Here is a 10,557-nt window from a genome sequence, read left to right on the forward strand (position 1 = left end):
ATGTTCACATCAAACATCAGAATATATCAAAAGTGTGATCTCTGTGACTTTGATTGTAGCATGATTGTTGGTAGCAGGTTGAGCATTTCAGAAACTGCTGATCTCATGGTATTTTCACATGCTGCAGTCTCTAGAGTTCTTTTTTTCTAGAGCGAAAAACAAAACACACAGAGTGAGCGACATTTCTGTGGATGGAAATGCCTTGTTGATGAAAGGTCAGAGAAAAATGGGCAGATTGGTTTGAGCTGCCAGGAAGGATATAGTAACTCAAATAAAAAGAGCAGAAAAGCATCTCAGGATACACAACACGTCCAACCTTGAAGAAGCTAGGCTGCAACCAGCAGAAGACCATGTCGGGTTTTGCTTCTGTCAGCCAAGAACAGGAATCTGAGGCTATCATGGGCACAGACTGTACAGTTGAAGACTGGGAAAGCATAGCCTGGTCTGATGAATCTTGATTTCTACTGAGGAACACAGAAGGTAGGGTCAAAATTTGGTACCAACAGCATGAATCCATGGACAAAACCTGCCTTGTGTCAACACTCCAGGCTGGTGGAGGTGGTGTAATGATGTGGGGAATGTTTTCTTGACACGCTTTGAGCCTGTTAAAACCAATTATTCATCGCTTGAATGTCACAGCCTATTTGAGTATTACTACAGACAGCGTCCATGTATGCATGCACAAGGGGCGGACTTTACCATTAGGCAAAGGTCGGCAATTTCCTTGAGCCCCAAGCTACCAAGGGCCCCCACAATGCTGCATAATCTTATAGTTAAGAAAGGTTTATTGTTAAGAACAGGACACACTAATCACAATAGTAACACTCACACATACGCTGGAGCAGGGGTTCTCAAATTTTCTGCAGCCATGGACCCGTTTAACTGTTAACTAATTTCCATGAACCCTATCAACAATATTTATTTGCGTACGATCATATCTTTATCTATTTATTGCAGCCGTAGAGCTTTTTATTCCTGAACTTCTATTGCAAGTGCACATCAGGATCAAGCAGACATTACTTATAATCCCATTTGGTTTTGAGTTTGAGTAAGGTTTGGGTTAAATGGTTTAAATTCAGGTGACCAGTCACACAGAATGCATTTACATTACAGACTAATAGGCATAGGTGTTGTGTAAAAGATGATTGGTTGGTGTAAAGTACAATATGGATTTGACCAGACATTTTAAATCTAGTTAATAAATCACGAAAAAAATAATTTTTCAAGGTTTGTTGTAAATCCTCCTCTGTTACTGTTCTAGCTATACACCGATCCCCTTATTGATTTCTGTGTGTGTATTTCTGAAGGTGTTACTAGGCCAAGGGTGCTTCATTTTTACTTTATTGTGATTAGTTATTGTTATTTATTTATAATAATTACAGTACTAATTTAGCTGTGAGCGAGAGAGAGAGAGAGAGAGAGAGAGAGAGAGAGAGACGTAGAGCATGTGTTCTTTTTGTGTTCAGCATAAAACAGTTCTGAGGTTTTCCCTGACCTATATCTTACACATCAGTGGTATATGACCAATTAACACAAACAGTGATTTCCCTTTACTGAGATATGAAAACTGGTATATTTGAATAGTACAACATTTTCTTATGTCTGTCGTTCTAAAACATTTACTGTTAAAAGTAATGGCGGTAGCATTCACATTATATAGTCATTTGCATTCACATTATATAGTCATTTGTTACATTGTAACATTGTAAGTATGATGTGTAAAGGTGCAACAATGGGATGAAATATTTGTATGTGGTAATCACAAATATACTACACATACAGTGTATAGAAATTATATTGAAAAATGCTGGAGTATTCCTTTATAACTGGTCTTAAGGTCTTAGGAAAGTATGGATGAGTATACGTCTAGTGTTTGTGTAGTGATGTTATTGATAATATAATATTAATGTGTGTTCCTCTTGGAGGCTTACTGCTTCAGTGATGAATGTGCATGTCTTATCACTGATGCATTAATTCCTGTGTGGGTGTGAACCCACTGGTCTTTTCATCAGACACACTATTTAGGTGCAGGACAGGGTTGAGGAATCTGACATATTATGTGTGATGCAACAGATGGACTATAGTCAGTAATTCCACATCTACAAAGTGACGTACAGTACTGTGCAAAAGATTTAGGCACCTTATTATTATTATTTTTTTTAGTACAAACTTTGTTATAGTACAAAAAAACATTTTAGATTCCCAAACATTAGTTTTCAGCAGAAAAATTAAATGTTACAGAAAAATGTTTGTATGTTAGTAAATAAAGCAGAATATTAAGTCAGAGCCACTTTTCAGACAATAAAAACAATGAAGGCTGCTGGGTTTTGCTGCAAATATAAGAAGCATGTGCAACAGTCAGAAGTCTCCAGAAGAACCGTGACTGCAGAACATGCCTCCTAAAACTGCTCTAATTCTACCTGAGACTACAAATTTTTATTTATATTTTTTTGTCACACCAAATATTGACTTTGTTTCATTTACTACTGTTTGCTGGTCTTCACAGTATTTTTGAAATGTAGAAACATTTAACTCCATTATTTTGAAGGCATCTTTGCTCTACAGCATTTCTTTGCCTAACACATTTACACAGTACTGTATATAGTTGGTGTATTTGATAAAATAAGTATACTGTATGTGTGTAAGCATGTATGACTGAATATCTCAGTGTGAAAAAGAGAATAAATGTTGGAGGTAACCACAGGAAACAAGGCTGATTTAGTTTCCTTCGACTCCTCTTTGTTATGGCAACACTTTTATTCTTTGTTTGTGTTTCACTTCCATGTTGAATCTATAGGTACATTTCCTCTGTCTGTTTTTGCTGTCAGTCTGTCAACATGTTTGCAGACATAGTATGTCAGTTGTGTTTGTGATTGCAGTATTATTCCTGTTGAGTTGTTGTTTTTTTGACACTTGAGAAATTGAAGGTAATCTGAGCCTTTTTTTCCACTGAAAATTTCCCACAGGGAGATTTCCATGCTGACTCATCATTTGCTCAGCTAAAGTGCGGTTTAAAGCTAGATGCCCTGTTCGTATTGTATCCATGTGGCTGATATTGTCATATTGAAAAAAATAATAATAATCAAACAAAAAGTTTCACAAAACAATATGAATTAGCATTATTGGGCCAAAGTAGAGCTGCATTTAGTACATAAGCACCGGAAATGGCGTAGTGACAATACTGATTTGTTTGCATGTTCTTTTTTCTAGACTCACACAAAGACACACCACATCCCTCTTCAGCCCAGAACATTTCTAAGGTAGTGATGTATTTGCAGTTCTACACATATCACTGTGTGTATTTTCAGGAAGTTGCAGCACATTTTCAAAAACTGTTAACTCAGACATGCACTTGAGTGACATGCATGGTCTTATTTTATTCAGCCTCGACCTCACAATAAAGAACCAAACCTGGGTTCAGATCCTCACCATGAGTGTGTGTTTGATAAAGGTAAAATTCTGCATTTTATTAATTTTATTAACACCTTAAAGCATGATCTTTTGAAATGTTGCTCATAATCGCTCTGCTTATTACTCTAATAAGTAACTATAATTAAAATGACAGATGTGCTCAGATGAATTATAAGAGTGAGGAAGTAAAGTATAGATGCCAATGTTTGAAAGAACAAACAAGTTGACATATGAGAGGTGTTTAATCCCTAGACCTTTCTTCCTCTTCCTATCATAGGCACACGACAGAAGGTTGTGATTACTTACTCAGAAGTCATAGAGGGAACTAGGAACTTCCATGATGATTTGAAAATCGGAGAAAGCACATTTGCAGAGGTTTACCGGGGAAGACGAGGAAATGAAAGCTTTGCTGTGAAGGTTTTCAAGCAGGTGCTGTGGACTACCATTCTGACAACATGTGGGATATTTTATTTAGATACTCAAATGATTCATGGACGCTGATTGTCTTGATTTTATAATTAGCATTTAATTTAGATGTGTCATGCCATATAATAATTATGTACTGAACATACTGTAAGTAAGAACAGTATTTATCAATACATTTATTACTATTAAGCATCTGGCTTTCTATCTTCTAAGTAAGATGTATTATTCAAAGAGACATAATACTCATCCCACATGGTGAAAGCATTCGTTCCGTTATTGCATATAGAAGAATATAAAAATAACCGAAATATATGGATTTAATGTTATGCCTCTTACTTTGAATACAGGGGAACAAGCAGTCTTGGAAGGCTTTGTGGGAAAAGTTCAAAACAGAAATTGAAGTTCTACAGTTGTAAGTTAAGCCGGTGTTAATTTACTATACATTACACTCTAATTAGTTGAAGTGGGTTTCTGGTTGTGTTACAATAATCCCTTTTTTATTTTTATTCCTCATTCTCAGCTATGATCATCCCAACATCCTGGAGCTTTGGGGTAGTTTTTCAGAGGATGATCGCTACTGTTTGGTCTGTCCATTCATGTCTAATGGATCTCTGTTTCATAGACTGCATAATGAGGTAAATCAGTTATTAAACAAAGTTAATAACAGTGTGTATGTTGCTGTATCCATATTATGCGACTGACGTATGTGTCACTGTGGCCATATTCCTGATGAAGCTAGATGGACATTACTAGACAAAAAGCAGCCATTTTTAAAAAACAATTATGTCTATATGTATCCAGTGTACAGATGTCATGTTGGAGTGGAGTACTATTTTGATTTGCAATTTTAGTACACTCAGTAAAAACTGTAGCTTGTCACTGGGTGGTTCATTCAGTTGGGAAACTACATAATGATATTTCGACTGCTTGTGTATTTTTAATAATTACTTGATTTGTGCAGGTCAACAGCCACCTGTCTCTTTTGTTTTGATGATCCAAAACACACTGCCAACACGACAAAGGACTTTATCGGCGGAAAAAGTGGAAGGTTTTAGACTTTAAAATCTTCCACTTTTCCCCCTGATAAAGTCCTTTGTCGTGTTGGCAGTGTGTTTTGGACCATTGTCTTGCTGTTCCTCCCAATTAGAATGGATGCATTTCTCTGTAAATTGTCAGACAGGATGTTTCTGTAGACTTCTGAATTCATTCTGCCGCTACCATCATGAGTCTAAAATTTAGACCAAGTCAATCCCCAGATGTTAACGCAATTGAGCATGCATTTCACCTCCTAAAGAGGAGACTGAAGGGAGAAACCCCCAAAACAAACAACAACTGAAACATGCTGCGGTACAAGCCAGGAAAAGCATTGCAAAAGAAAAATACAACAGTTTGATGATGTCAGTGAGTCACCAGCTTGATGCAGTTATTGCAAACAAGGGATACGCAACCAGATATTAAGTGTTAATTTACGCTAAGATGATCTGTTCCAATACTTTTTCTCACCTAAAAATTGGTGCCATGTTCTAAGTTGTTAAAAGCATCTAGATGTAAATATCAGGAAATGAAAGCTGAAATTCAGTATATAGCAAAAACAAAAGAAATGACCTTGCTGTTCCAAAACTATTGGAAGAATACGTGGGTCCTCAGTGACTTGCTTCAGTACTGTTTTTTACATGACCTCATTGATTTCCCTTCATGATTCGAAAGTGTAACACCCATGCCAAATAAGGAGCTGTGAAACAAAGTGCACACTTGAAAATAGGAACTATGGTACTAAGCACAAATGTGCATAAAGTGATTTCCTTAGTGACGCACACTAGTATGCTAAATATAGCCCAGTTTGAACATAGTAAGTCAATGCTTATAAAATATTTGACAAATATTAATCCTTTCAAAACAGTCAATTTCACTGTCTTGAAACGGATCAGGAATTCCTAAAGAGGAAATTGTGAGTGCGGGGAGATAAGGGCCTGTTAAAAACCGTACTGAAACAGAGTGCAAGGATATGGTGTAAGGTTGAACTTTTGCCTTTAATTAACTTTAAAGCTGCACTGCATTCACATTCGTAGGTATGATAAGCAATAATTACATTTATTACTTTTTATCTGAGAGTGTATGTCTCTTTGGATGTGGTCAGCATGTCAGTAGTATAGGGGACTTCGGTGATATATTAAGCATTAAAGTCTCTCATTTCACACAGGAAACCGAGAGGCCTTTAATGTGGCAGGAGAGACTTGACATTATAAAAGGTACAGCAAAGGCTGTACATCATTTGCATACCACCCAGCCTTGCAAGGTTATCTGTGGAAACATCTCAAGGTATTATTGAATGCTTTGTACAGCACCATCAGGTTTTATACCATGTTACAAGTTTCAGTTCAACTCTGCAACTGTGTTCTGCAGTTCAAACATTCTACTGGATGAACATTTGCAGCCCAAGCTGTCTAATTTTGGAATGGCTCGTCTCAGACCCCACACAGTTAACCAGAGCTGGACCATCACCATGGACACAGGCCCCCGCAGCAACATGGCCTACTTACCAGAGGAGTATATACGTGATGGCAAACTATCTGTCAAATTAGACATTTACAGCCTTGGCATGGTGAGTTGGTGACCACACACACACACACACACACACACGCACACGTTGTCTTACTATACTTACAAGGCCCTTCCATTGACATAATTATTAATGCAGCTAATTAATCATCTAAACTAGACATCTAAATGTAAACCTTACCTTAACCTCAGTAACCAAAAGGTTACTTAAAAAAACAAATCTGCAGTTTTTGTTTTAAAAAACAAACAAACAAACAAACAAACAACCAGCCTTTATCAGTCAAAACTGTTAGATACTCCTATCTTTGTTAGGACCTTTTGGGACATACACACATATACTGTCAAACAGTGTGTGCAAAATGAACAGATTTCTTGCTGTTTCCACATTTCAAATTTCAATACTATTTTCAGAATGTGTATTTTTATTTTAATTCACTGTATAATGAATTTTGAAAATGTGAAAGGTGATATGCTTTAGGAAGGTTGCATTAGTGCAAAAAAAAAAAAGAACAGATTTATAACCTTTGTTTTTACAGTCTAAATAATAACATACTTATTCTCCAAAATAATTGAAAATATTTTAAAAGGGTTTCCTTTTTTTTTTTTTAATGGGGAAAAAAACATCTCTTTAAATTCCATATTTTTCCAGAGTTTCTAGAACTATGCATAATCTTAAACTGGTGTGTAAGTGAATTAGAGTTAATAGAATATGCCAATTTGTTCTATTGACCCCTGCATGTGTTATAGTGTCTATAGGCATTTGGTTCCAAACTGTACAACGCAAGCTAATTTTACCTGCAATTACAGGTAAAGTCAGCAACCTGTGATTAGTTATCCTTCCAGAGACAAAATGGGGTTAACATTTAAATTATATATTGATAAAAAAATCAATCTTCATGTGATTCTCATTAATCAATACTTTCTATTATTATTATTATTATTATTATTATTATTATTATTTATACCGAATACATTGGTATAACTTTAATTACTTCCTATTTTGCTATTACTTCCTATTTAGCTATTGCTTCCTATTTAGCTATTACTTCCTATTTTGCTATCTGGAGGCTTTCCAGATAATTTCCAGTTTGATGAGATAGTGGTCTCATCAAACCCAAAATATTCACTGATTATATTTATGTTAGATTTTAGCATTCTTATGTACACAGCGTTATTCAGATCAGGGTATAATGTGTGTATTTATACACAGGTCATTCTGGAGACATGCACAGGCAAGAAAGTGATGCAGGAGACACCAAAGCAAACATTATTGGTAAGGCAAAAACATTTTTACTGATGATACCATAGTCAACTACGGTACTATTGGCACCTCTCATGAAAATGTGTGTAAATGAATAGCATGCCATGAGTGATATTTTGAGCTTGCTTTTGTATTGTATTTTGTAGTTTTATTTATTTATTTATTTTTAACCACTTTTTTAAAACTTTTTTTTAAAATAAGTACTGTATTTTTCTCAGCAAAACACTGGCACACATACTCTTTCATGCAGAATGTTTTAAGCTCCTTTATATTCTTTGGTTTGTGTATGTGCACTCCTGTTTCCATTAAGACTATATTTTTAAATCTCGAGATTAAGATGTCCATTACAAAGCAGTGATTTGTGTCATGATGCAATCTTCCCAAGAGTCCACCACCATAATTTAAGTGGGTTTGGGGGATTTTCGTTGTGAGCAGCAAAATCCTTATAGTCTCGTCAGTATGCTTATCTGTCTGACTGTTTAAAATAGTTTTTGCAGAATAATTTTTGTGATGAATTGTTCGAGAAGTCAATTAATTATTAAAATCAATGTGCCTTTTTGATAATTATTTTGAAGGATGTCAATAATTATGGAATTGACTCTACCGCCACTCCACATAGAGAGATTTTAATACCATTTTTCTTCACATTCTCTAAGAGGGATGTGCTGAGTTTAGAGGCAGAAGAGAAGGGCTGTGTGGATGCCTGCCTGTGCTTTTTGGACTCCAGAGCAGGACAGTGGCCCACTACAGTTGCCCTCTGCCTGCTCCGTCTGGGCCTGGAGTGTACAAGCAGTCGAGCCCGAGCCAGACCAAGCATGGACAATGTAAATACACCATTTACGAGCAATGCACGTCATGCTTCTATAAATATCACACATCCTAACAGTAAACTGAATGACTGCTGTTTGTCTGCATCTATTAGGTGTTAGAGAAGCTTAGCGAGCTTCTCCCTTTGCCTTATGCCCTGGATGAGCAGCCACGGACCCTGGATGACACGACCCCACCTTTCATACCTCTCGCTGATCATAGGCAGACCTCCAGCCTGCCTGAAGAAGATGATGAAATGATGAAGCCTAAGCACCATGAACAGTCAGAACCCCGAGAGTGTAGCCAGTCAGAGGTCATTTTTGTGGGCAAGAAGGATGGCTCTGTCATGAATGGAAGGAGAGAGGATGCAGCTGTGCAGTGCTTTCAGACAGAGTCCACCCCTGTATTGGATCTATACAGCAGCTGGCCTGTTGAGTGTAGCTGCGCAGCCGGAGCAGAAATGGAATGTGAGGACTGTTGTGCCAATGGCTTTAGCCACAATCCATCATTCATCCCTCAAGGCATGTAATATGTTCACTGAGCTGCCAACAAAATATAATCATATACTTTCTACACTATCACTAAGTAAACTGATCTTGTGTCTGTTTTAGAGATTAAGTCATTTAAAGCTGCCAAAAGACACCATACTATACACAGAAATGACATGACATAACATAATTTTTCTGACACTTTTCCAGATGACAGAAGACAGACATCTGAAAGGACAGTTGAAAATCCTGCTAAAATGAGGCTTCGGTGTAAAATCCAGTTGTACAATCAAGGCTTACTCAAGACAGAGGAACTTCTTTCAATGACACAAGACTGATTCTGTCACTTTGTATTGTCCATATCTGGGGTTGTACATATTTCAGCAATGTACAATGTACAATCAACACTTCAATTGCCAAACGGTTTTTTTTCTGTTACGTAGACCACAAACTCAGTTATTTAAGTTTCCAAATGCTGTAATAAATCAGGACTTTTTCAAAATATTGTATTCTATGATTATGCAAGTTTGTATATTTTAAAATGTTGAGTATTTTGTCTATAAAACAGAGTGAAATTTTAATCAATTGTGACTTTATTTGCCTCTCTAACATATAGACAGTTTTCACTAACCCTAGACCCTACTACTAATTAATATTCATAAAGCAGTTCCTAATGTTCATTCATATTCATTAGCTTGTTTGTAGCCTTCACAAAGTGAGAAGTATTTTGCATGTCAATACAAGCAGATTTTTTTTTTTTTTTAATCCCTATTTTGTAATTGTTTTTATGTCAAACCTAAGCGGGGAAATGTGATTCATTACATAATGTCATGAAACCACAAGCTACATGATTTGCATGTACTGATAGTACTGTATCACTGACCTGTGTTTTTTTCAGTGCTCTCCTGATAAAAATCTGTTCTGTGCTGAGTGAGTTGAGCAAGCAGGTTTTGTGTATAGTGAACAGATGAAGGGTTTAATTTGCCTTTACAGCAATTCATCTGCCTTGGCTCATTTCTCCAGGCTTGGTTCATTTCTCATTTTGAGTATGTGTCAACTAATGTTAACTAGAGAACTGTCTGTATTGTCCAAAATCACATACTAGTGTAGTGTAATATTGTGTGAAAATAGTGCGCCACACACTGTTACTTTGCATAATGGAGTAGCCTTCAAGTGGTGACAAAAAGTACATTTTACCAGCTAAAATTGACTTTTTGTTACAGCTAAAGTGAATGAACCTTTTAAAAATATTGATGTTAAAGAATTTGCACTTCTTAAAAGTAAAACATATGCTAGAAGATAAACAAATCACTTTACCTAGATTGTTCAAGCAGAAAAATGGTTCCCAGTTGAGTGACTGTTGACTGAGCTTGATGAGTTTCATACTTACAGGTAACCCTTTTTCTTTTATCTAGTGTATAAACCACAAGTTACACATTCTGTTATTTTGAGTCAGGACCTTATTCTTAAGCTGGTATAGCTTATTTCCTAATTAGGTTTACCCTCATTTCAGCTGGAATGTGTATGAAAACATTCCTGTGCACACCTCCATTTCACAGGACGGGGTGGGCTAGCCTGCGCTGAACTTTTCCTCTGTAGCAGATT

At 36.4% G+C, this 10,557-nt stretch overlaps 1 protein-coding gene across 1 annotated transcript in view; it reads left to right on the plus strand.

Moving 5' to 3' along the window:
- Window positions 1-9,533, plus strand: part of irak3 (interleukin-1 receptor-associated kinase 3) — a 10,302-nt gene extending 769 nt beyond the window's left edge. Inside the window, exons 3-13 of the mRNA XM_017494200.2 lie at window positions 3,211-3,260; window positions 3,385-3,451; window positions 3,689-3,840; window positions 4,185-4,249; window positions 4,358-4,472; window positions 6,038-6,156; window positions 6,241-6,439; window positions 7,607-7,669; window positions 8,314-8,481; window positions 8,580-8,985; window positions 9,163-9,533. Of these exons, the coding sequence (XP_017349689.1) occupies window positions 3,211-3,260; window positions 3,385-3,451; window positions 3,689-3,840; window positions 4,185-4,249; window positions 4,358-4,472; window positions 6,038-6,156; window positions 6,241-6,439; window positions 7,607-7,669; window positions 8,314-8,481; window positions 8,580-8,985; window positions 9,163-9,290 (1,532 nt within the window). The 3' untranslated portion in view covers window positions 9,291-9,533. The remainder of the gene's footprint in view (window positions 1-3,210; window positions 3,261-3,384; window positions 3,452-3,688; window positions 3,841-4,184; window positions 4,250-4,357; window positions 4,473-6,037; window positions 6,157-6,240; window positions 6,440-7,606; window positions 7,670-8,313; window positions 8,482-8,579; window positions 8,986-9,162) is intronic.
- Window positions 9,534-10,557: the final 1,024 nt, after the last annotated feature.

This window comes from Ictalurus punctatus, chromosome 19, assembly GCF_001660625.3.
Source record: "Ictalurus punctatus breed USDA103 chromosome 19, Coco_2.0, whole genome shotgun sequence".
NCBI lineage: Eukaryota > Metazoa > Chordata > Actinopteri > Siluriformes > Ictaluridae > Ictalurus > Ictalurus punctatus.